Source organism: Haliaeetus albicilla, chromosome 3 (assembly GCF_947461875.1).
Source record: "Haliaeetus albicilla chromosome 3, bHalAlb1.1, whole genome shotgun sequence".
Classification (NCBI taxonomy): Eukaryota; Metazoa; Chordata; class Aves; order Accipitriformes; family Accipitridae; genus Haliaeetus; species Haliaeetus albicilla.
In genome coordinates this window covers 51,795,515-51,822,487 of record NC_091485.1, presented here as the reverse complement: position 1 = coordinate 51,822,487, position 26,973 = coordinate 51,795,515, and the positions used below count along the sequence as shown (strand labels likewise).

The following is a 26,973-nucleotide window of genomic DNA, read 5'->3' as shown; positions in this document are numbered from 1 at the left end:
GATGTAGAAAACCATACGAGATGGATCAGCATACAAAATTTCTCCTCCCTATCACAGCCCCTCTCCCGTTGGCACAGATTAAAGACCGAGCAGTAGGAGGCAGCAAATATGATGACAGTCACTACATGACTGAGAGTCACCTGTGGATGTATTGCTCTTCTTGCCCCACTGGCAACCCAGTATGATTTAAAACATCCTTTATGTTGCTTTAAAATAATCCTGGGGAATAGCTGTAAATCCTGAAAAACTGAACGCAGAAATTATTTTGAGTCCTTTCTGTCATCTTCCTAAACTATAATAAATTATAAATTCCAAATCTGACAATTAAAAAAAAACCTTGTTATTTAATGCATAACATAATACATTTAGGCATAATATTTCATCTATAAAATGGGTAATTGGATGCTACAGCTATACATGATTCTGCTTATAGAGGGACTGGTGCTTTAATTACTTCCCAGGGTCCCTTTCAGCCCTATTTTTATGATGCTGTACTGAGTATCTGAGTGAAATCATCAAGATGTTTGCGTAACACATCCGTATGCCTAATTGACATGATTTGTGCCTGCTAAGATACTGCCCATAGGGAAAAAGCAAACAGAAGACACCTATCTGTGGCTATTTGGGAAAAGACAATCTTTCAAACTATTAGAGCAAGTTGCCAGCGAATATGAAGGTTAAGTGGGCACACCGATTTATTAGGTGCTTAAAAATATGTTTAGACTGATGAACTACAACTGAGCTAATTTAATAAAAGGACAAATCAATTAGAGCTAAACTAACAAAAACGTCATCTTGTCACACACTGCCTACCTGCAACTTGAAATAAGCTGCGGATTTTGTGCATTATGTACAATAACAACAACAACAAAAAAGGGATTTCTGGTTTTAGGCAAATTCCAGCCTTCTGGATAGCGACTGACAGTTAGAGCTTTACTTTTTTTTTTTTTTTTTTTTATTCCTTTGGAGTCTCCAGATTAATAAAATAGAAAGTTTGAACGGCCTGAGTAAGAAGGGAGTGTGCTCAGCCTAAGATACATAGAGCAAAATAATCCTTGGCTCCAGACAGCAGTGCTTGGGTAGCTGCTCCTAGACATTATGGCAGGTTGTACAGGAGTAGCTACCACTTACAAGTTGTCTTCTACTGCTGACCTGACAAAACCCCCTCAACCACTTACTACTGAGCAATTAAAGGTTTCAGAAGTTCCCCCTCTAGCATGAAGAAAACCAGCATCCTCCTTTGAAGACTCCCAGCCTTTTTATCCATGAAACAGAACTGCACATCCATCCCGCCTTTCTGACTTTGTGCAGATACAGAGGGGCCTATCCTAGAACAGAGAATCTAAAAACTCCATAGATTAACCCATTGAATATATAACTTGCCCCTATTGGAGCAGAATGCTAAACACCATTTGCTTCAGCTGAGAACATAAATCAGTGAATGACTATCTGCGTACTGTTGCCTGTCTATAAAGGCAAATACCAATCAACATATGGCCTGAAGCATAAAGGACTGCTTGTATATTTTGTCCTGATTTATGTATCTGTGGATGTTATTCATCACAATTTTTTACTGGATCAACTTCAATGGATTCAATGTGGTTGCGGGTCAGCCACATTTAAAAAAAAAAACAAAAAAACCCAACTGTAGACTTAGAGCAAGATTCATGAAAACTGAAAAAAAGATGGAGATGTTTTGAGATAGCAGGACAAATGTAGTTTTGAGAATGTACAATTGCAATCAGCAAATGCAATGGAAAACAGGTCTCAGAATATTCAGCGTAACACTGTAACCCCTTCTAAATCCTTTTATAACTAACCTTTGTCATTCTTAATGTGGCATCAGAGCAGTAACAAAAAAAATGCATACTATTTTTGCAGACTGATCATAATCATCTAAATGGTTCTTTTTGTATCTTCCTTTGAAAAGCACAAAGACAAAAGTGGTTTTGAAAAACACAAAGACAGAAGTGCATGGCCCTCCCCTTCTGCAGTATAGCAGTTCCTATGTTTATGGCTGGAAAGCATTTTCTGGTACTGTTGAACGATTTGACACTAGGGAAGACCAAAATAAGATGCAGATATTCAAATGCTAAGCTGTGAGGGAAATGGGGACAATCTGGAGGATGCATTTCTCAAAAACAATGATTGAAATTTTTGCATTTTTGCTTGAAAATTAATCTTTTCTTTGGTTTGCTTTTACTAAGCACCATTATATGGCTAAGTGGGAAACCAATTAAACTGCAAGACTACTAGGCAAGTGATGTCTAATGTGTTTCAATTCATTCAGCACTTTTGATACCGCAGCTAGCGCCTACCATGGACAAAATATGATGTTACAGGACTAATACAATTCTTACATTTTGCTAGCTTAAACCCACAAGTCTAAGTGGAAAGAGACTCTGGAACAGACTCCAGTGAACTGCTCTGAAGATGGAGATGCAATTCTGTGCTTAAACAAAAGCAAGCAAGACCATAACGATTAAAGATACACAAAACATATAAGGTCACTGAGGAGGATATCCGCTAGACTGCTGCTTTACATGGACCAGGCTAACTAGACATGGAAATTATTTTCAAACATGTAATTAGCAGACAGCGACAGATTTGCTAGTTGCTTTTCTGATAGGAACGACCAGTAGGTTAGCACCAATAGGAGAAAATACTTTGTCAGAGCCAAAAAAAAACCCAACCCAAAAACAAACCACAAACCAAAAACCGCCTAAACCAAAACCAACCAAAAAAAAAAAAAAAGAGAAATAGGACAAATATTTGTAAGATGTAGAATTATAAATTATCAGAACTGATGAATGGTATTTCTTTTATGGCACCAATTGCTATGGAGAAATAAAAGGAGATAATACTGATGAAAACAGACAAATTAAGACTACCTTGTTTGACAGGTATTTAATGCCTCCATTCACAACATTGTCCCTAAGGGCAGGATCAGTCATGACCATCCAAGAGAGAAAGCTGTTCCCTGAAGGATACAAAGGAGACATAGATTGCTTATTCAAGCAGCCTCCTGTCATTTGCAATTCAAAGTGCTGCTTTACTTTGAGGTCACTCAAAACTCTCGTGACTGAAGTCATAACTTGAATTTATTTATTCCATATCCTGTTTACTAATTTTGCTGATAAGTCCCTCTCACCATGCTAACCATTCACTGCATCACATGGCTTCTTTTCTGCACTAGAACAAATCAGCCCTTCTATTGATGCCTTTGTAAGCACATTGTCAAGATTTGTTCCACTTCCAACACCGAAGCAAGGCGCTGGCCTTGTGGCCTGGAAGCAAGATATCACTGTAGCAACTCGACGTACCGGTGACAACTGCATCGTTTCCCTTCCCTTTTCTTCCTCCTTACTGTACTGCGCTCCTGCCAGAAGTTAACTTTACAGGAGAGCGATTCCTTTTGAGAGGACAGACAGGGCTGCCTCTATTGTTCTGACTCAGCGTGCTCGGAACAAAACGAGGACCAACGGCAGAAAGAGACATTTGTAACGCTTTCTCCAGAACATAAAATAAACAGAGTGAACGCGCAGCTGGCCTGGTAGCAGCAACAGAGCGTAAGCTTTTGCTCTTCATTTGGCAGGAAGAGCTGCGGTGCCTGCATAGGAAGGAAATATTTTCTTTTCACCAGACCTCTTTGCCACATTCAAGAACACCAATCATAAGATACAGCAGCTGACTTGAGAAGTGGACAGAGCCTGTTAAGATTTTACTTTAGAAAATAGCCAGTACACTCCTGATCCAGCATACACTGATTTTCCTAGGTTCGTATCAGCCTTGATTATTACACCTCTAGGAATACAGAAAGCAAGATCCCGAGGTGAACAAATTCAAAGAAAAACGTCTTACCCAGGAATAGGAAACTGCAGAATTAAGCAAGATCTGTATCACAAACTGACTTCAAACATGTAAAATAAAATCACCAAATGACGGATTTAATATTGGGTTCCTAAGATTTCTACAATGCTGACAGTTTGTGTGATTAAAAAAGCCATGAATCTTGTTCTCAGAAATTCATTATGTAGCATTGTACACTAAAATACAGGATGCTGTTATACAACCAAGCATCTGGGGAGATTAACCCCGATTAAAAAAAAAAATCTCTGGGAAAAGCAGCTATTTAGTAGAACAAGGATGACGGCAGAATAAACTACCGGATTTGTGCAAATGAATCAAGTTGGATGTTAGGACGTATTATTTTACCAAACAACAAATCAAACATAAGTATTTACCTTGATCCTAAGAGATGCTGAGTACAAAGCTCCCAGTAATTTCCCACCAAAAAACCAGAGCAGTATCTTTACAGAGAGGGAGGACTAAAACGACCTGGAACATTCAGGAATATGTTTCTTCACAGTACCAAAGAAAAGGAATTCAGGGAAGCCACATAGGAGGGTGCCCTGAGAGACATGGTGTACATGAACAAAGGGGCAGTCAAACCCACATTACAATGACAGCTGTGGGCAACAACAGAGAGATGAGAGGCCAGGAGGAAGAAACAGCCAAGCTAAGAGCAGAATGAAAAAGACTTCGGCTAAGATAGAGATAAAAACTATACAAGGGTTCTCTTCCTATGTTATAAAGCTATCCTCCCACCACCTATAGTCACTTCAATGCTCAAATTCAACACGCAGTTAAATAATTTCTGTACTACGGCTCTATTTCACCATTTTGAAATTCTATATAAACACTACATAATTAAAACAGCTAAAGCTTTTCTTGACAGTTTTCTTGCATTCAAATATATGTGCTCATTCTTCCAACCATGAAGCATCATTAGTGCTTGTAAGAAGTCTGCTCCTTGGACTAAACAGAATTGCTTAGCTGATTGATAAGGCATTTACTGTAACTGCTTTTGGGCACAAAGCAAGCAGTCTTCTCTCTTTTTTTTTTTTTTTTTTTTGGAGTAAAGTGTCAGAACTGTCAGAAGTATCCATTAGCACAGAATTTGTCCAAGAATTCTATCATATTGCTGTTATTACAGGAAAGACAAGAAAAGTAATCTCAGACAAGGACATATGACTTGGCAGACATGTGAAGCAGAGATATCAGCCTAATATTCCAAGAACAAACTTTAACTACTGCCAGCAAGCTGACAGCTACAGTTCATGCGCATCTGCTGTTTCCCATGAACTGCACTTTGCAGAAGTGTGAAGTTAGATACTTAACAATTCTATCAAGTTAAGACATTAAAAGAAAAAACTCGGCACTCTGAACACATATTAAAAAAAAACAAACCTTTAATATGTTTTTTTCCAAGATCTAATATATAAACGCAATGGTAATAATGGACTTTTCTTTTGTAAACTTGGATGAAATATATTGAAGTCCACTTTTCGCATGTTACATAAATAATCATCTAAAGCAACCTAGAAAAGAAGAGAAAAGCTTAGTCCATATGGTGCACACAAATAATTGGGCATTAAGTTTAAAAAGCAATACATGAAACCAAATGAGGAACTGCAAAAAGGCTTGACAGTTTGCCCATTTTATTAAGTGGTAGTGTAACCATCACATTCAAAAGATATAAAAAAGGCACGTTTTGTGAAAAGAAGCATTATCTTTTACTATACCAAACAGCAAATTATAAAAATAGACAAGATTTTGGGCCCTTGCATCAGAGTGATGGTTTATGAATATACAGACATCTTGGGCAAAATGATGTAGTTAAAGAAGCATTAGAAGTGTTGATCAAAACTATGAGGTTCCAGAGTCAGGTACACATTATGATTTTCACAGGTTTTAGGTATTACATCCTCCGAAAATAGACAAATGAAGTATTAGTTAACCATGCTTAATTTGATACTCTACTCCTTGCAAACATATTAGCACAGAAATGATTCCATCACTTAAACAGTGCATGCTATTACACCCACCGTACAGAAAAAAGCAGGATATGCCTTCACAGGAACTTTCTTACTGAAAGATCTAGCCTGAAAGTAAATGGGATAAGGTGGGAGAAAAAAAACAACAACAAACAGACAAAAAAAAAAACCCCAAACAACATACTTATCAGAATTTAATTACTATTTCAGATTAAACATCAAGTGCTATATATAATGGTTAGAAGCAATAGACTGTATTATGAGCTTCGTCCTTTTTTATTTTGACATCCTGAAACTATAATTTTTCATTATGCGCAAGCCGGCACCATCCCTCACTGTATACAAAAGGAATTACATAGAAAGTATGTAATACCGGGAGAGGCCTGCTAAAATTCTTATATGGTTTGACAACCTTACAGTTTACATATAATAAACCAATGTAAATTAGCATCCCTTGTTCCAACAAAGCTCCAAGTTGTATCTGATTTAGTAAGTATGGTTTAACCCTTTTTCCTCTCAACCAAATAACTCTTTGCATCCCAAGAGACAGAAACAATGGAAGACCAGAAATGCGTTTCTCTGAGTGCATCTTTTTGGTCCAGTGTTGCCATCAGTCCCAGAAGTCCAGTTATGTTCCATTTAAATTGATGGGACTTTGGAAGGATCTCAAAGCCTCCGGTCCTCAGTATCTACATATAAACAGAGGCTAAACCATGGCTGAATCAAATCTACAATTTAAACCCATGTACAACTCAGGTACATCTAAGAGAGCTGAAGCAAATCTTCCTGTAACATTTATAAATACAGAATCCCTCCCTGTTGTGCCTTTTCTTACAGGTTAAAACAAACCAACCCTCTATGAATACTGATGAGAACATGTGAGTTTGTTAGTTTACCGTGGATCTTTCCAGACAACTGAGAAAATCAGGCTGAAACTTTAGAAGGGAAAAATACTGAATCTTTTCAGAAGGCAAATTATTTTAAAACTCTGAGAAGTAATAACATCTCTCTCTCCCTCTCTGAGGAAAATGCTCTTCCCTGATCTAATGCTCTGCCTTACTATTATTAATTGTGAGATGAAAAAAGAAAGTAATCTTGCTTGACCTTCTTAACCCAGAATGGGTGCATATCATTCAGAAAGCATGTTATCTTCCTTGGTAAATTGAGTCCATAATGATCTAGCGTAACTGAGATAAATGCAAAAAGCCAAAAGGAGACCCTTTATTAAAGAGAGGAACACGGGAAGCAGGGCTTAAGAGAAAGAGGGGGAACATGTAAATGTATTTGCAGGCTTTTGAAGGGGATCACTGTGGGACTGAGGGAGCACTTTTATTATATGCTTTTATTCTAATAAAACACACAATTCCTAAAGAAAACTGCAACCTTCATTACCTTATTTTGCCCTCTGCTGGTCATCAGTCGCAGCATCAGAAAGAGCTGACCACAGTTCAGAAACTTTTCTCCCAAGATTAAGTGCCACATTACTACAATATGCTTCATATAATATCGCTGAGACTTAAATTTAGCATTTGAGGATTATGTTTCTTCTGACTGTGATATGGGGCTGGTAACTATTACCCTCATCCTCCAAAATATGTGGTTTGTGTAACAAATGCTGAGATTGTTGAAACCTCTCTGCAGGTTTAAACTTTACCCTACCCTGTAATTCCAACTAAGACAGAGGGTAAGCGCCTGAAAAGACCCTCAGGCAAAACAAGATGGTGATTTTATACAGGAGAACAGATGCATTTAAAGACACCAGCCCATTACATTCACCTAAAGTCTTGAAATACCCAGCAAATGTTACCAGCAAAAGCCTGTTTCATCCATCAGGGGAAAAAGTATCTTTATCCTTGCATTAACAAGACCATCTGATTATCAAGGAGGCCAATACCCTGTTATTACTGCCAGTTATTGCCAGTTCAAGTGGTTTGAACACTCTAGAGATCCTGCACTGTCAATTATTCTTCACTGATGATGATGGAGGCTGGAAGCAAGTACTCAGAGAGAAAATTTTTATCTTAATTAAGATGATATAACCCATCCATTTAAAAAAAAAAGGGGGGGGGGGAGTGTGTGCCAAGATCAACATTCAACTGAACAAAATGCTAATGCTGCCTTAATCTGGTTTCCTTGTGTTTATACTTTTCTGTACAGTCTCCAATTACATGATCACATTGCGTATTTTCCATAGGACCCTCCCAGTGCACAACATGGGCAGGGCTCTAGGAGTGGAGTGGGAAGAAGAGGGAGGTAAGGTTCTGCCTGTTCCCTTCAGAAGCTGGTTGGCATGTTGGGAGCCAGGGCACCAACGCACAAAGAATTATCAAATTATCTGAACGGCTCTCAAGAACTGAATTCTCTCCCTGCTTCTGTCCCAAAGTTTCCATGCAATACCAGCAACCAAATTTTAAACATCTGGACAATAAATACACATTGCTCGTTTTCCATGCCTCCCATCCCTGATATAAGGCATTTCAGGCCAGGCACTTGGCATTTTTGTAAGCCACAACTGCAATCAAAGCCAAAGTGTTTTATACACTGTGCATGATGGGTTGAGAGGTGGGGAATAAAAAAAGAAAAATCAAAATGTTTCAGCTTGAACAAAGATACTGGACAGTTTTGACGTGTTTTCTTTGTCTCTGTTCCCTGCTTCTAAATGGAATAAACAGTTTCCTTGGGCACGTGACAACAAAAACTGAGACATCAGGTGAAGCAACATGAACAGGAATGCATTAAATGCAAATTATAAACAGTATGTATTAAAAATAAAGCCCAAGGCTACATATTAACAAAAAATAAAAACATTAATCAACTAACCACTGACTGAAGACACCAGGGATGTCTCATTTTACCTTCAGAAAAATGAAGAAGGGCTCCCCTATCTCTACTGCATAAAATACTGTGATCACAGCTAACGCTGTAATTGAGGATTATATTAATGGTGTAAATGCAGGTGTAAATCTGGCATTTCTTTACTTTGAAGTGGTATCTTTTCAGACTACCTTGATTGGAAGTATTGGGCGGAATACTCAAAAGTATATGTGTACGTGTACTTGTAGACGTAAGAAACTCTTTACAGTGCTTCTTGCAAGTTTTGTTTTCCAGATAAAGGCAGACACAGCATTGCTAATGAAACATTCTTCTGCTTTCATATTACGTACCAACAAGCAATTTAGAGTGCAGCTAAAATAAGAGCATAAAAGAAAAATAGAGTAGGACTCTGCAGTTCTTCAGGATTCATTATCCACTGTTCCAAGCAAATAAAGTCCTTCCTAATTCACTTGGCTGTGAGCCAGAAAAGAAATAAACAGAAAGCACCTTTCCCAACATAGCTTTGAGCATGGCTAGTCATGTTAGGGAATGAATCCCCCCTCCCACACGCACTAACCAGCAGTTAAAGACAACATGCTCTGCCTTCCTGGCAGCCATTCCACTGTGCTGTGAAATACCATATGCAGAAGTGCTTTCTATGGTGCTGATCCCATGCTGGAATATAGTTGCATTTATAAAAGTCTGCTTGAAGTTTCTCTCCCAGTAATAAGGTTTTTAGGCAGCATTTATATATATGCAATTGGACCTGGCTGTGAGTAAACTGCCTCCTGTACATACAAATAAGTACAATATTCATACAGTAGCTGTAATATTTAAAGGTTTTGTGTGTTTGTTTTTTTTTTAATTTAAACTCTCGAAGTAATTAAAAGTAAAATATTTGAAATTAAGTATGCAGCTGTAAGTCTTCTAACAACACATATGGACAATGCTTTGTAAAGATTAACTTCAATTATGTTTATTTAAATAAATAAAAGGGAAGGAATCTCACATGTTCTAGATGAATATGGGCCTGGCTGGCAATGTCATAAATTACATCTCTCATATTTTTCTCTTGCTTGCCTCTTATGAAATCCTCTTGTGAAACTCCATGCTAGACATAGGAAGGAAAATAAAAAAAGAGAAAAAACTCTCAATAAATATCAAGTTTCCATTTTAGCTTCTCCAAAACCTGTCCCAGCAACCAAACTAATGACAGAAGATTGAAACAGCCTCAATGTTTTACCACTGCCCCCTCCTTTTTTATTTCCCTTTTCTTTTGTCAGTCACTTGGAAAAAAATTCAAGAGAACAAATACAACAGTAGGTACAGACTCTCTGCATTAATTTGTTCCCTGAAGACTTTGTGTTCAGTCAGACAACCAAGTCAAATTTTTAAAATATAATCCAAGAATCGATACTAAACAGAAGAAAGGCAGTAACAGCCAACGCAGAAGCCATGCTGGCTTATGAAGCAAGTCATTATCTTGGGACTGGTGTGCACCAGCAGGCTTGCAAAAAAACCCCAAACCAAACCAAGAAAAAACTCCTAACAAAAAAAAAAAAAAAAAAAAACAACAAACAAACAAGCAAGCAAGCAAAACCCCAAACCAAACAAATCCACACCCCAAAAAACAAACCAAAAAACAAAACCACCAAAAAAACCCCAACCTCAAACTTATTCTTTCACTACAGTGATCCATGTAAGACATAATGTGGTATATTCAGAATTGCACCAGTTCCCCATTCTTCTCAACAACACTCAGACATATGAAAGCTGTATAAAGGTAGGCAGGTAGGCTTCACAGGAGATAGAGACTCCAGAAGAACTCTGTGATACTTGCCAGCAGCTGAAATGCTTAAAAGATGCTCAGTCTGCACAGAAGGAATGCAAGCTGTTTTTACAGTTTCACTTCAGAACACCTTCCGTGGCACAGAATGACTGTGAATTTTCAGGCTATGTTTGAAAAGCTAAAAACTTGGAAGGCCATCCAGTCCCAGAAGGGATGAAAGCAGGGTGCAGCTCCTTTCTGCAGTCTTATAACCCTGACCTATATTAGTATCTACATTTTTTGCAGCTACCTAAATTACTAAACTTCAAATCAAAACTTTCAATTGTATTGAAATGATATTTAGAATATACTAACATAACTGCCTTAAGAATCACCATAATTACATAAATTTTGGTTAAGTGTAAAAAGAACAGCATTAACATTTAAAAATAAAGACTGGAGATGAAGGAATAACAGCTGAGATGCCTACAGATCTAGCCAGAGAATATTAATGAAAAAATTTGAGCTTTAATCCCATTTTAGCCAAATTGCAAGATCTGCTAAATTCCAGTGTGAATTAGGTGTATGGTTTAAACTGGAGGACTATACCATCTCCTACAGCAATATATGGAATGTATGCTTAAAGCTATCAAATAAGTAACAAAACAAAAAAACCCAACCCAAAACCCCACAACCCCCAAAACCCAAAAAATCAAAACCACTAGCACGTTTATGAAAAGTTAGTAAAGAGAAACCCAAGAAGGTTGTTCAGAAGTAAAATTTCTCACAGTGCTTCCTTTATGGGGATAGGAAAAGAAAAAAGAAAAAAAAAAAAAAAACCACAAGAGAAAACACAAACCCAGGCCCCATTCCATATGTGTATTTCTACACATTAATGGAAAAAAATCCTGAAAGTTAAAATACTACTACATTTAATAAAAATAAATAAATAAAAACCCAGAAACCCTAGAGTTTCATGAAGGTCACTCCTCTCACCTCCCAAAAGATGTAAAACCATGACAATGGCATATTACTAGGCCACAGCAGACAGAGTTAAAATAAAGAAAAAAGGTGTTCTGTCTCCAGCCTAATAAATTATGATCTCATATCTAGCATTGAGAGACACAGTTAGAAACACTATATGGTTCAATTCCAGAAAACTTGTTTCTCTTACCAACATACAAATGTCCATGGGAAGAAAGACCTTTTGTCTTGTACTATGATACGGAGTTGCTCTTAAACAGGTAACTATGCCTTGCGCTTTCCCAATGTGACTGGCTGCATGGTCAGCATGGATGTCTCTCACACCTAAAATTGCAGAAATAATATGTTTAGAAACATACTGTCAGGCCTTTTGAGGGGTATGGTCTTCCCTGATGTGTATCACAGTCATATTTAAGGAAAGGTAAGTGCGTTGGTCCATGACAGAACTGCCTATGTTCATCAATTGCCTTGAGATCTCATCTCAGAGGTGCAAAGCATCAGGCAAATTCACTGATTTCCACATTCAGGAGGAAGATGCCTCTTAGCTTGTTGCAGTTTCTGCAAAGGGTAGACTTAGCAGAGCGGCACCTATTCAGATATAATACATCAGTACACAAACTCATTTTCATTGGCATATCCTCTCCCAGAGTAACAGTACTCCAAGAACTGTTTTTCCTGCCAGAAAAATCATTCATGTGTCAGATTCCTGACAAGCATTAATGCTTACAGCACAGTTTCATGATTAGCTGCAGCTGATTCAGCAGTGTACTGAAGCCAATGAGAATGGTCCTACACTTCCCCTCCCGGAACCTGTATTTCTGCCACCTCCCTTGTGTTGTCAGGGGCCATGAGGCAGTAGCATGGCAAACTGAACAAGATTACCAAAGCAATGGTCACACAACTGTGAGAACTGAAAGAAGAGGGAAATGAGTGGGGCAGAGCAGCACCATTGGTCTTCATGGCAAGACCATACAAGTCTGGCTTAGACTGATGATAAAGCCATAATGTTTTCACAGGACTGACCTGGGATAAAATGAAAATTTAAAGGAAAACTGAAATTGAAATTCACAAAAGCTCTTAACAGAAGCAGCATTCTACAAAGAAAGAAATGAGGATACAGGAATTACAGACCAATGAGCCTAACTGACACCTGAACACCATGCTGGGCATACCAGATTCACTGCCCAAGCCTGCCTGAGCCTTGCATGGGTCTCAGAAGCCTTTGCAAAACAGTGGCTATAGGTAGACTACATGGACTTATTTTGGCAATGGCAGGAGAAAGCAGAGCGTGGCTTGGAGGAATCAATGGATATAACTTACTGATACTGACTGGGCAGCTCAGGCTCTACATAAAACTAGGAATTAAAAAAAAGAAAAAGCTCAAAGAGTAACAGTTAGCAACGACTCATGCCCAACCTGGGAATATATCCCAAAAGTGAGGTTCTGAAAAGGTTTAACGAAGTTATTGAGTGGTACCAGACTCCTAACTGCTTAGGCAATGAATCAGAGAGCACAATATTAATATTTTTAAATGACAGGAGCTGAGAGGATGTACCAGGACTTTGGATGACAAGATTACCAGTTGAAATGAGCTTGACAAAAGATGTAACCTGAAATCAGTAAGAATAAAGCAGCACTACTACTGGGAGAGTTACACACAAACTGGAGACAAGTCAGGAATAAAGAAGCCAAAAAGGAGAAGAAATTTAGCAAACATGACCTGTAATGAAACCAGGTCCACCTAGTCTACAACAGACTGCTGATGGGAAACACCAAGAAAAGGGCTGCGTTCAATTAATTTCTCCATTTGTGGAAAAAAACACAGAAGTTAACTGTTTAATATGCAGTGAAGGAGACTTTTGCTTAGATATTTTGTTACATTGGTATATTTAAGAGAAGTTAAACATGACAATACAGCACCTAGAAAATCTAGAGCCCCTGTAACAGATTTTCAAGAACAGGATCATCTGACTTGTATCAGGAGTAACCCAAGCATGACTGAACTTCTTCAGGATCAAAGACATTTCTCAGAAGGGAAGACCCCAATATTTCTCATACTCCTACATTTCTTCAATCAGAAGTTCAGAAAGACACTTGCAACATTTCACTGATTTCCTACTGAGGAAGCAAACATCACATGTTAAAGAGACAGGTTCCTCGTTTCTTCCAAAGAAGAATGTGCTCACCATATCTCACTTTTTACTTCTCTATTTTAAAACTCTTTTAACCTGAGCATTGGCCTTCCATCAGATAAGCAAGAGGAAAATATTGCTACTGCAATACTAAATACTACTAAATAATAATGATTCTCACTCTTTTTACATCTGAGCTCATACAGGGAATACTTCCATAATGCAACAGACACCTAAAAGAAAGTTACCCTTTTCTTCACTGTAAACGAACAGTTCTTTCCCAGTCTGTGACTCTTATATTAGACATGACACAGATACAAGCTCCTAACCACAAGGATCATATCATCTTTGTTGCATTTTTTCTAGCTATTGAATTATTGATAGTTAACCTACTTTTAGGAAGAGAGGATTCCGACCCAAATTTACAACATCACCATGGAAGTTTATAGGTTGGGAAGTCAGCTGTTTCAAGATAACCAGTGTACATCACTGCAATATAGAACAACAGCTGCAGAATAACTACAGCACTTTGTATTCTGACAAGTGGAACAATCAGGAAATATGGTGAAGAGCTGAATTTACCACACTCTGTAATAAGAGCAAGAAAAAAGAACACAGAGTTAAGCAACAGAGAACAAAGCAGCAGGAAACCACACCTCAATGAGCTTTCCACTGAGCATGCTTCTGAGGAAAATATGTAGTTCTAGGACAGGTGCAGTGAAATTCCAGATTTATGGTCGAGCATTCAAAAGATATCTGAAGTACTACCTAAGACAACTTGTACCGAAATTAAACTCCAGCGGAAAAAGAGTGGGCTTTTTGAAACATCAATAAATACTGTACCTGCACTAATGAGTCATCAGCAAAATCTAAAAAGGGGAAAATGCCTACCCAGCACTTCCAAGGTGAGGTACAAGAGAGCGCTCTGAGTGTTCTCAGCATACGTTTCAAGCTCCTGGATGTTACGGTATGCTCTATCATCCAAATTCTTCTCCTGTAATATGAATACAGAACTTCAGTAAAATGTAAATATAACTGCTATTTGTGCAAGTTTATTACTACAGTCAGGTCAGCCTAATCCACTAACAGAAAAAAAAGGACAAAATTAAGAGATAGAAAGAGAGTATAAACTCGGATAGAAGTAGTCATTAAAGCTTACAGCAAGGCTAACATAACCACATAACTACATACAACTGCAGCCAAGTCTAGTTACTGGAGCAAATGTAACCTTCTGCAATAATAAGAAACTAGAATTCTTCATAAAAAAAGATACAGCCAAAACAAAACATCATATGGTATTCTTACAGTACGGGGCTGCCAACTTTAATACTTAATTTGCATCTGAAGCACAGAGAAATTTAGATAAATAGGAATGTATTTTTTAAAACACACGCAAGAATCAATCCAACAAAAAATGAACAGACGAGTTTCAAAGTCATATGCTAATACCCCCAAAAATATAACATCCTCCAGCATTCTTTCTGTCCTAGTGGCTTTTGTGGTTAAAACATATGAGTCTTAATATTAAAAACCATTCTTAAGATTAAAAAACTCTGAAATCTTTCATAGTAATGACACTCTGCAAGTAACTGACCATCAATTTTCTCAAGGTATAACTTCATAAGAGACTAACTTAAGCAGCAAAGCTAGCTTAAGAAATTCCTCCCCTCAGTTATTCATTCTTGCCCTTGTGTCAGAGTTGGCAGCAGCATCACTGTACCAGTGAAATTCTTCCTTTTGTTTTCCCAGGAAAAGGGTAGTTATTTTAAAATTCATGTGATCTGAATGCTCCAGTTTAGAACACTGATTAGAAAAAACTCCGCAGCCATGATAAGGAGAAGCAGCGAAGTGTGGCAGAAAGGTTCAGACAGGTCATTTAATTTTTGAGATGTTATATCCATGACTCATCACAAGAAAAGGCTATTTAGGGGCAAAACTGACATGGTAAGAAAAGATGTGAGAAGGAATAAGATGATGCCAATGATGTAGATATGTGCAACTTTTTACAATATGCAAGATGTCCTTTCTCTTGGGGCAGGATTGGAATGACACAAGAAGAGACCATGTATGAGTTTCTCTTCTTGCACATCATCATTTCAATTTCTATTAAAATGTAGTTTTCCAGAATTCTTAACAGTTGCATATGGAGACCTTACTACTTAATACCATAGGATGGAACTTCCCTCGCTTACATACAGAAAGGTATCTAAGTGTAACTCCCAGTGGATTACCTCTAAGGGTAACCACTTCAAATCAGGAATAGAGACCAGCAACAGAAAACATAAGCACAGATAAAGTGGTTATCAGAGTAGGGAACAAGATAGATGTGGACTCACAAACTACATCTATTTTAAAGCAAAAATAAACAAAGGATTCTATTAGCCATTTTGGCCAGAAAGAGCAGAAATTACGAGTAGGGGCATCAAGGGAGAATTAAAAGGAAATATAGCAGTACCATTCTTAAAGAGAAACATTACTGTCTGGAAAAGATTAATTACTTAAGTTTTTGTTTTACACACAAACACATAAAAATAAGGGGGGGGGGGGGGGGGGAACCAAATACAACTAAAAACAGAATCAGACTTTGAATGGTAAATACTTACTCTTTCACCAATGATCTTCATGAGCCACATTTTAGTCAAGTTATGCCTCTTGACAGCCTGAAAATTACCAAATAAAACATCCATGTTAATATATACAAAGCAACGGTAGTACTGCATTCTGAAGGCTGAAGTATGTTTTAGATAATCCTTTTCTTACAAGAATTGTATTCACTGGGTTAAATAAAAGTGGCACATCAGTGGAAAATGAGAATCTTCTTCAAATACAACAATCTTCAACTGGCATTTGTTACAAGTTGTTGCACACAAAAAATGACATCTTGGACATCAAGTCAGTTAACTAAAAGTATTTCTTTGAAAATATTTCTGAAGGTAATTTATTCTTTCATGGAATCATACGCTCCCACAAAATATTTGCAGATAACTATGTTCACTTTCCAAAAAGAACAGTTTCCTCCAGAGTCAAGCAATAAAAAGATTTCCCTTGTAAATTTTCAAGAAAATGTCACTACAACATACCAGTATGTATGGTAAAGACAGCATCCTAACAAAATAATATAATGAGTATTATGGTTTTGTTCAAAAAAGTATCCCACAGCATCTCATACTCACACATTCTTCTTCTGGCTCTTATCTCATATTTGACTTCCTTCCTGTACCACTTCATTCTATCAACTTACCTTCAATCCTCTTACTTACACACACTGAATTTTGCAGACCACATTGTCAGAAAGGCTACAATCACACATATAAATATTTATAAACAAAACTTAATGGAGCAGATTTCTCACAATCTGAGCCTTTATAGCTCACTTTCAACTACTTCTTTACATCCATTATATTTTCAAGGTTTGACAAGACTAGATCTTCTTGTTGATTCAACAAAATCTACTTGAGGAAGTACTTGATATGTGAAAAGGCAAATTTTAAGTTACAACTACAAATGTCAGTTTTGCTTCTTACTTGTTCATCTTGAGTATCATTTTGTAAATTAAATCCTTGAAACAGTCACAGGTCAAGCCTTAAAGCACCAAACTGAGTTCTGCTAAATTACCTAATTTGTACATTACACCCATTTTGAGCTACCTTCATTCAAACACACAGGTCCTCATTTTTCAAAAGTTTTGAAAACTAGCTTGCTCCACAGAAATGAACAGAGATTAGGCGTCATTTTTTATATGTTCAAAATGGACAGATAAGTAAGAACAAGTATCATACAGTTGCCATATAAGTTTATATTAAAGTCACTGAGAGTTGAGCTATTAGTATTTCTAGAAATACTATTAAAGGTTATTTATATACTTTACTAGTATATAAAACTCTTGGAATCCAAATGCAAGTATTCCGGGATACACAAAACTTCAGGAATACATTTAACACGATAAATCACTATGATAAATGTCCTCATACAAACTCAACAGCAAGAAAGGAGTATACATAAAATATGCTGTGAAAAGACATGCTAATTCTATTAACAGCTCTGCAATACTTGTGAGTTCAGATGTCTTTCTAAATCCTTCTTTCTAAGAACTGCAATGACGTTCTTGAACATTTGTGAAGCCACACTCTTCAGACAGATCATTCTTGGGTTATTTGCTGAAATGCAGAAATAAAATCACATCCTGAGTGCAAAGGTTACCAGGTCAGGTTGGATTGCTAGTTCACTCCAGTGCTCTGCAGTATTCAGAACTATGAAAGCTCCTAGAAATACCTTCTGAATTATTTTTCAACATCTTATTTCACAACCAGTTCTGTTTGGATTGTCTTAGATTAGTCTTCCTGTAGAGAAATCACATGTGATGTGAAATCTTACCACAGAGATAGGCCAATTCTTTCTTCTGCTTCAAAATCAATTTTCTGTTTTGTGAGAAAGGAGTATAACTGGCAGTCTTAGCTGTTGGAAAGGGTTGCAACTGTTATCTCAATATCTGAATTATTTATATCTGAACTTTGTAGTGGTTTCGGCTGGGATAGAGTTAAATTTCTTCATAGTAGCTTGTACGGGCTATGTTCTGGATTTGTTCTGAAAACAGTGTTGACAGCACACTGATGTTTTAGCTATTGCTGAGCAGTGCTTACACAGCACCAAGGCCTTTTCTGCTGCTCAAACTGCCCCGCCAGCGAGTAGGCTGGGGGTGCACAAGGAGCTGGGAGGGGACACAGCTGGGACAGCTGACCCCGACTGACCCCAGGGACATTCCAGACCATATGGCGTCATGCTCAGCAATAAAACTAGGGGGGCGGTTGGCTGGGGGCCCTCTGCTCAGAGACTGGTTGGGCATTGATACATACACCTCACATTGATACACACGCAAGCAGCCTGAAATTGAAAGTGGTCAAGAGAATATATACAATCATACCCAAAACTAACTTGTACCTAACCCACTCAATCAGACAACTAAACGAGAGGAGATCTTCAGAAACAAAAATAAGTTAAGCTACAGTAAAGCAAGTTCCTCCCTGGAAAGGAGACAAAAGCATTTTGGGAGAAAACGGTCTTGCTCCTGGGAAGCTTGCCATATGCTGGAAGAGAGACAGAAAGAAGGAAATAAAAAGCAAAGGCACCGACAGACTGACATGCAAAACAACCAATTCTGCATTTTAATGCCTGCATTAAAGTATCACCCTAGGTGCATCTTCAACTGCCATAATCCCGTAAAAAGGCTCACAACATTTCCCAGTATTCATTCTAACTGTATGAATGCTTTGCTGTGGCTAAGGCACACACTTTATCTGAGCTGGAGACACCTATAAACACCTCTAGTCCTCTCAAAAATGACTGTAACAGGTACTTTTCTTTTATTTTACTTCTTGGCTTTACCTATGTTTTCTCTTAGTTAAACAAAGTGTAACTTGTTTAAATCCCAATTTTAATCTAAACATGGAGTGTTGATAGACAGGAACAAATGCTCACTTATGCTTTATTTCACATTTGAAGGAGGAAGAGTCAGGGAGAGGCCACAGTTTCAGCACTGCCAAAAATCACTGAAAGAGGATTTGGAAAGGACTCATTTTTGTGGTCTCAGAGGTGCAGCAGAGTGGATGTAAAGCCAACATGGCATCAAGTGAAATGCTCCAATTCTGCAGGAACTGCATTGTTCTAACCCAGCATTACAGCGAGTGTCCTGCTTTCCCCAGGATTTTAACAGGAACAATGCAGATGAATACTTGGATGAAGACTCCACATTTCACTGCCTGTTTTTCAGCAGGTCCATAAAACTAACCACCTATGGGATCTATGTTAACTGTATTCAGCTATTGAGATCTAGACAAACTGCAGCTTTTCCTGTCCAGGAGCTCAGAGATCTTTAGTTTAAATGCTAGTTCTGATCTTATAGAGTAGAGGCCTTACAGTAGCTGCTCTTTTGGAAGGTTCTAAGACTTGCTGTGGCCTGTGGCTCTAAGATGACAAGTTAGCAATGTATGGAATTTCCATCCCCAAAGAAATTAAAAATTCAATGCAATGTGACCCTGACAACCTGATCTAACTTTGTCATTAGACCTTCTTTGAGTGGCAACTTGGACACGATGACAACCAGAGATCCCTACCAACTAAATTATTCTGTGGTTCTATACCAGCATCAAGGGAAAATCCATTTACACTGCCTTCAATCATCTATCAAACATATCAATGAGAGTCCTAACTAGAAACAAAAAATTTTGGCAGAAAGCCTGTTTCTTTGGCCATGACCAGCAGAGGAACAGATCTGTAGGTGTACTTTATGTGTGATGTTCTAGTGCCTGCAGAACTCGGGCATCTTGGTAAAAATAAACTGTTAAGTTCCCAAGTACATTCCCTGTTACTTAACGCACACAAATGGATCTGTGCAAAACATAATACATAAATAGAAGTCATCAAGCACCTCTTGATGCAAGAAGACTGTATTAAGATTCTCCCTATTACTCAGTAACTGTGTATGAAGGTCTTGGGCTTTTCTTCATACCCTATTTGCTACTTCAACCTCTGTGCTTAGCCTTCTGTCTTTTTGTACAGCTTAATCTCTTCAGGCAGAACTAGCACTGGCTCAGGAAAGTATACTTACGCACTTCACTTGCTATCAGCTTAAGGCTTACCACAATTTACTCTGTCCTTCACCCAAACAGAAGAGGAAACAGCAGATGGTTCACAGAAGTCTGACCCTCCAAGTAGGTCCTACTTAAATATCCTCCTTCTCTAACTCAGTTCCTTGGTTGTAGGTAACTTACAACATCACACAAACACAATTTAGGTTATCTGTTTTATATAAAATAATGCTGTTAACTATGCAACACAGCACACACAAAACAATGACATCATTATTTCCCACAGTAATATTTCAGTTAAGTGAATTTTAGGACAATAAAGGTGTATTTTACCCTCCACAGTTCTGTAGCGACCGGCTGATGTGGTGGGTTATCGCAGAATATATCTTCCACAGCCTCCCTCCAGAACTGCATTCGCATCAAACCTGTAGTCTTCTGAGTTATGGAGTCCTTAATCTGGAAAGGATACATCTGGAGTGAAATTCACAGTGTCTTTAAGGCACTTGGTCTACCTACACTGAAAAGACAGACACAGGACAGCCAAACTCAGTAGGGAAAGTGCTCAGTTCTGAATTTACATTTATTCCTCATAAAGCATATGAGCACTACAGAGAGTAAAAAAATCTTCACCACAACCTGACTTTGAAACCCATGGAGATTAAGTCCTGGGCAACCCTCACCTCGGCCTTCTTCCCAGAAGGAAAAGCACCAGTGGTAACAGCAGTGAGGGAGGGCAGTGCCATGGGCTGCCATAAGCACAGCCCACAGAAGCTGATCCAGCTTTTTCGCTTGGTCAGCACATTTCTTGGATCACTCCTGGCAAGAGTTACCAACTTTCCTGGTTGCACTAGCAGTTTCTGGCCACCTAGCAAAGGGGGAAAGACTGCAGCCACTCCCCTCCCGCAACTCTTTAGTTACTAACTTCCCTCCCAGCAGCCTTTCCATCACCTAGCTTCTGCCAACAAAGACCTGGGACTGATTATATCGTCCAAGTTTTTGACAGACCTACAAGATAGGATTTAGTTGCACTTTACCGATTCAGTCGCTGCATTTGAAGCCAGGACATAGATGCAACTACATAACAGTACCAAGGACCACAGCCTGTTTGTTATCATTTAATTTTAAAATGCACAACAAAGAGGAAAGTCAGAAAAACTATATATGTAAACCAAATAAACTGGGGGAGGCTGGCTACTTTCTAAGGGACGTTCAAAGCTAGAGGTTTGTATTGCACTATTTATTCACTGCCCCTTATAGTGCAAAAAATTAATCTTGGCAAAACACCACCTACCAGTGTAATTTAGAATACTGAAACTGTTATTTTACATTTCCAGAGTTCACAAATGTATTTTAATACCTGCCTGAGCCAGTTCCACATTGAAGGCTCTCAAGGCAAAAGCAGAGGTTCGAGATTCCGCAGGCAACAGCAGAGAACACAGAAACCCTTCATAATCACGCTTTCTATAAAAGGACGAGGAAATACATTTATTATTTATAGCTCTACATAAATTGGGTGTGCTATTGCTTAGCATTGAACTCCTAAAACAGTAGCAATAAGTTGTAGTTCGAAACTCGGACTTTGCAAAAGTACCAGCTTTTAAGCTTGTTTTAAAATAAGACAAACTCCAAGAGAGAGGGGATGCTGTCTGAACTCTCAGTGCACCTCTCAAATCCAGATCTCAAGATATTTGGCTAAAGGCATGGAACAAGACTGTGGCAGAACTGCAAATAGAATCCAGATTGTCCGACTTCCAGACTTCTGTTCCAAGCATGAAACCACATTTCTTTAAAAGATTGTGCTTTGGAACTTGGCACAAGAGCACTTGCCTAACCAGTAAGTTTTTGTTTACTGGCAACTATATTCAAAGCATAAAAACTCTGGGTTTTGGCAGTTTTGCTGCAGGTAACTTGTTGCCAATCTGGAGTGATATGCCTTTGTTTGGCCACTTGGGTGTGCCATTAAATTAAAAACAATCACAGTGCACAGAATCATAAACTGCAAAATCATACATAACTGTAGCTAACAAAAACACCTGGTCACCTCTGAAAAGCTAAGTTGCTTGTTTTGAACAACATTTTTGTATACTTTCTGATAAGCTTGTAACCTGATTCTTCATTAGAACAAGACCAGCAACTCCAAGTTTCACCTCGAGAGCGGAGAAGCAGGTGTCAAGGAAAACTCATTCTCATGAAGTCTGCTCTTCTTACATGTACTCATATTTCTTTTGAATGTGAGCTTAAAATAGCAAAGCCAAACTAACACCAAGGGTTATTAGGGTTGCTACTTTTAGCATCAAACAAAAAGGAAGTGAGATTTAACAGAGGTTCTTACCTCTGCAATACACAACAGCTGATAACTAGCAAATACTTAGAGTTCTCACAACAGTTGTGAAACTTGTTTTAGAGCTTGATGCAAATCCAGAAGCATCAACAAAAAAATTATTTGTGAATTTTAGCAGGCTGTAAAGGTCACCTTCGTATTAAAGAACAGATGCATCAAACCTCCCTCAATTAAGACACTTTCTGGAAGGTATTATCAGCTCAAAAACCTAGTATTTTTTTTAAGGCTGATTATAGTAATACCCAGTATTTCCCACCCTGGGCAGAGCTGCAAGGTTTACAGCTACATTTTCCCAGTTCCAGTTATGCAGTTTGCCTAGATTGTTCACAAAACACAGAACCACCTCTACTTCCAGAAAGGAAACAAAGAAACACATTACACAAAGCATACAGCAGCACAATAGAGAAATTTGTCTTCCCTCTAGTAACGGTGTTAGTGTTGTTTGGGGTTTTTTTTTCCATTATTCTAAGCTTAAAAACTAAGTGTAGCAAAAAACAGTTAAAAAAAAAAATCAGAAAGAAATGTGAATTTTATGCTGACAGTGCAACCTTGGACATAACAGTAGAAAAGTAAAGCCATTAAGCCTCAGCCTGTAAAATAAAATTTATATTGCTATAGATCATGTTCCACCTCAACTCTCTTTATGTATTAGTGTAAGGAATGAAGAAAGGAGGGAATAACCTTAAGTCTGGTATTGAGTGTTTTTCATAGTTTCCCTCTCAAATAAGTATAAGCTTACATATGAACCCACAGATGGAACAAAAGTTGGCTATGACCATTACTGGACTTTCAGTATAATGAATTTCTTCCACATTATAAAACTCCATAATACCATCAAGCCACAAGCTTGTCTTCCAGAGCAGACATCATAAACAGCAAGAGACAGAAAACATACCTGCTCAGGAAACATATTTTTAATCAAATAGCTTAAAGCTACTTTTAAAATAGTTGTTTAACAGAAAAAGGAAAACCCATGAGAAAGGGCATCTTGCATATTGCAAAAAGTTGCACAAATCTACACCTTTAAAGCGTAACTCAGTTGTTTTTCCTAATGTGTGGGAGACTCAAACTCAGGACTGGTAAGTTGCTGACGCTTGCATAGCCTCAAGTGCTTTATTTCTGTTTGAATAGTAACTCCTTCCTCTTCATTTTTTATGACTTATGATTTCCATGCAATATATGAGCTACTGTGAACAGCAGCTTCAATTAAACAATGCCAAAAGCATAACCACCTTTCGTTTTATTATTTTGAATGCCCGTGTATTTTTATAAGTAGTCCTTTTGATGGTTTAACAAAAATAACCAAAAAAAGTTTAAATTCAACCATCTCAGCTTCTGTGCCTTGGAACCTACCTATTCTGTTCACAGTTGTTTTTTACTGAAAACATTTTACCTGTATATGTTAACTTTACCTGTACATTAACTGTACACGCAGCCTCTGTTCTGAGTAACAGGTAAAAAAATCCTGGGTAGAGTAACTAGGAAAACAAAGCTGTAATCTAAAGTTTTATCAAGGAAAACACAACCTGGCTATGCATTCTGATGTATCTGTAAAGGTCTGCTGCTTGGTGCTGCACAGAAAATTTAAGATTGTCACATTCCTTTCCATTAGACTTCCTACTTCAAACATTACTGCTGATATCTCTTACAAGCATCAGTTTGGAGAAGATGATCCTGTTCCACTTTCTATACATGCTTGGAAGCCTTCTCCCTGCTTCTGTCAACCATCTAGGACAACTGTATCCAAAGAGAAATTATTCAAGTCTTTACAAAGAGACTTGTTTAATTTTTTTACTTCTGAACTCGTGTGGACTTTCTAGAAAGCAGCCAAGGGGCCTTGCACCTTGTTTACTGCCCAGAAGCCAAGCAGGAGATGTTGCCTGGCCTGGAAGCGTCTGAGCTGCACTCCTGCTCCTCTTGGAGCATTTTGGATTTGACCAAATATGGATGCTTTTGAAAACATAGACTTCCTCCCCCTCCTGCGCTCAGGTCAGAGAAGCTACTCGCGCTGCCTGTCCAGCTGTTGGGTTTCCTCTGCTTTTGCTCATTTTTCCAAGGAGTACTTGGGAGGCTTGGCTATTTCCCAGTAGCCAAGAAGATCTGGAAACACCCATTACTTTTAAACACCCACTTCGGTGATCGCTCTCTCCAAAAAGCCGAGACAATGAAACGGGAAGGTTCGGTACTTCAGAAGAAAAGCAGCTGTGAAAGAAGCGGGGGAGGAAATTGCCGTTTACAGGTTAAGTCACCCATGCAGCTTAAGCATTCGCCTCGTTTCCGCGGCTCCCCCCGAAGCGGCGAGGTGCCGGCGCAGCCCCCTCCACCGGCGCCGCTCGCTTCAGGGCCGCAGGGGTTTATTTTCGGGGCCTTCGGCGGCGTGCCCAGCCGAGGCCGAGGGCAGCCGGGGCGGGGAGGAAACCCCGGTCGCCTGTCCCGGGGAACTCAGCAGCCTCTCCGTCAGGAGGGGAGGCCCGGTCGCCTGTCCCGGGGAACTCAGCAGCCTCTCCGTCAGGAGGGGAGCGCTCGCCAGCCTTCCTCGGACAAGACTCGCCGCCCCCTGAGGAGAGGAACACCCAGGCGGTTGCAGGCCTTCCCCCCCGGGCACTCACCGCACCAGCTCGGCGCAGTACTGCACCTCTCCTCCGGGCGCCGGGCGGCTCCAGCCCGCCGCCGCCCTCCCGCCGCCGAGCCCCGGCCACGGGAGCCCGCCGCGGGCGCCCGCTGCCCTTGCCAGGCGGTGGCAGGGCCCCGGCCGCAGCCCGCCCCGCGCCATGGCGGCGGCCGCCATGCTGCCCGCCGCTCCTCCCCTCCCGTCAGGCAGCCCGGCCCCGCGGGGCCAGTCCGCTGTAAGCGCTTAACGGGGAAGGTACCGGTAGGTGGCACCCGAGAACGGGCGGTTTCGTCCCAGGGTTTTGCGGGAGGCGGACGGCGTTTTGTTGTCCTGCAAATGGCGTCCGTCGCGCCGCCTTTGCCTCGGTTTCCCCCGGCTCCTGAGGCGGGCACTGTCGGCGGCGGTTCGAGGAGAATTCCCGCGCTCCCTGGGAAACCAGGCACTTCAGTTTTTAAACCCGGTGCCCAAAACACTGAGGAATCCGAACTGTAAAAATCCAGCTGTGGGCAGTGTGGCCTAGGACGTGTACGGGAGCGGCTGTGGGAGTGGGGGAAAGCCCCAGGGCTGGTTTGCTGTATGAGGGAGCGGAGCAGAGCAGTTCTGCCTGGGCAGCGAAGCTGACCCCAAGGCTCTTGGTCGTAGGTAAAATGTGTGGTTTAAGTTTTGCAACAGAGGCCCTATTTCCCCCTCTTGGCTGTGAGAGGGACGACTCATACCGTACAGGCTGGCTGGAGTTTATTTCGAGATGGAACAGTCCTGTTAGTCCTGTAGTCACGGACGGAGTAGCAGTGCTCCCTCAAAGTTCGGCCTATATGGGGATAAGCCAGCAGATTCATACAAAAGTGCCGCCATGCTCAAGAGCAGTTGGATCTTAAAACTACACCAACCCACCCTATTAGTAACTAGCCCAACCTAGTTATTACTCAAAACAACAGCAGTCTGGCTTTTCTTTCTATCCCCAGCCTTGCCATCTTCTTCCCTGGTGCCAGCTTTGACCTTCACGTTATAGTAGAGTGAGTTGATTCCGGGAGTTAAACCAGCAGAAACCCATCCACTACTCACTTTTTGTTTTCCTGAGTTTGTTTTCTGCCAGTTTTGTGCCTTAAATCAGTTCACTGCGTGGTCAGCTGAGCGTCAGCACCAGCACGAGGCATTAGCGTAAGCAAGGGGCTGTGGGCTGAAGAGAGGGTAGGACCTCCTGGACTGTGGACAGTAATACATATGTTCATTAGCTTAGCTGTAAAGTGAAGCCACACAGTAAATACAGGGAGAGTTTTGAGTGGGCAGCAACTTTCAAGTCACAAGGCATATGTTTGGAAATGAGAACAAGCCTTTATTTTGTGTCACAGAAACGAGAAAAAGGAGGTTAGGGATCTCACTTAAGCATTATTTATTTTATTGATTAGTGGCTTTTGTGGTTTATCCTGAGCCTTTCTTCTCCCCTTCCCTCGTCTCTAAAGTTCTCTTTGTCTTGAAACTCTGGACCTTGTTTTAAACCCTTGCTATGCCTTGAGCAGGATTTATTGTTTGTCAGGGCACCCAAAGGAGGTCATTTAGCTTTGGGTGGAGGCTGAAACTGCTGTTGTTTAAGTTTTCGGAGGGAACCCCTAGATAAATGAATCCAGCTCTTTCAGCTGCTGCCAATTCCTGGCAGAAGGGTTACATAAACATACTCTAAACCTCAAGGGTATTATAAATAAATCTTATAAAATATTAACTTTTGTTAATCTCTGAGTGAACCAAAATGGTGCTAAACTGATTTAAACCCTTAGTAAGAAAAGAATAAACCAGGTGTCGTATAAAAAACAATAATCCTGACCTCTTTCTCCATGTGCTGACATTTGTTTCTTATTGTTCTGTACCTTTACTGTTCTCATTAAATTACTTTTTTTTTCTTTAAAC

The 26,973-nt window shown here is 39.6% G+C and overlaps 1 protein-coding gene and 1 long non-coding RNA gene across 7 annotated transcripts; both read right to left on the bottom strand.

The window, feature by feature from the left end:
- Positions 1 to 5,240: 5,240 nt before the first annotated feature.
- NDUFAF6 (NADH:ubiquinone oxidoreductase complex assembly factor 6) lies at positions 5,241 to 25,283 on the bottom strand. Of its 6 annotated transcripts, none has more exons than XM_069779708.1 (9): positions 25,070 to 25,283; positions 21,481 to 21,580; positions 20,453 to 20,575; positions 16,139 to 16,195; positions 14,427 to 14,529; positions 11,594 to 11,727; positions 9,661 to 9,762; positions 5,889 to 5,945; positions 5,241 to 5,381 (listed from the first exon to the last, which is right to left on the bottom strand). In XM_069779708.1, the coding sequence occupies exons 1-9, from the start codon at positions 25,246 to 25,248 to the stop codon at positions 5,253 to 5,255; spliced, it is 984 nt and encodes a 327-aa protein (XP_069635809.1). In that variant the 5' UTR covers positions 25,249 to 25,283; the 3' UTR covers positions 5,241 to 5,252. The 6 variants fall into 6 exon arrangements, with proteins under 6 accessions (XP_069635809.1, XP_069635812.1, XP_069635811.1 ...); XM_069779711.1 differs by having other exon boundaries at positions 21,477 to 21,580; positions 25,070 to 25,208; XM_069779710.1 differs by lacking the exon at positions 5,889 to 5,945 and having other exon boundaries at positions 25,070 to 25,281.
- Positions 17,380 to 20,446, bottom strand: LOC138684796 (uncharacterized). The gene is made up of 2 exons (XR_011324081.1): positions 17,808 to 20,446; positions 17,380 to 17,692 (listed from the first exon to the last, which is right to left on the bottom strand). It is a non-coding gene; the product is annotated as an uncharacterized lncRNA (long non-coding RNA).
- Positions 25,284 to 26,973: the final 1,690 nt, after the last annotated feature.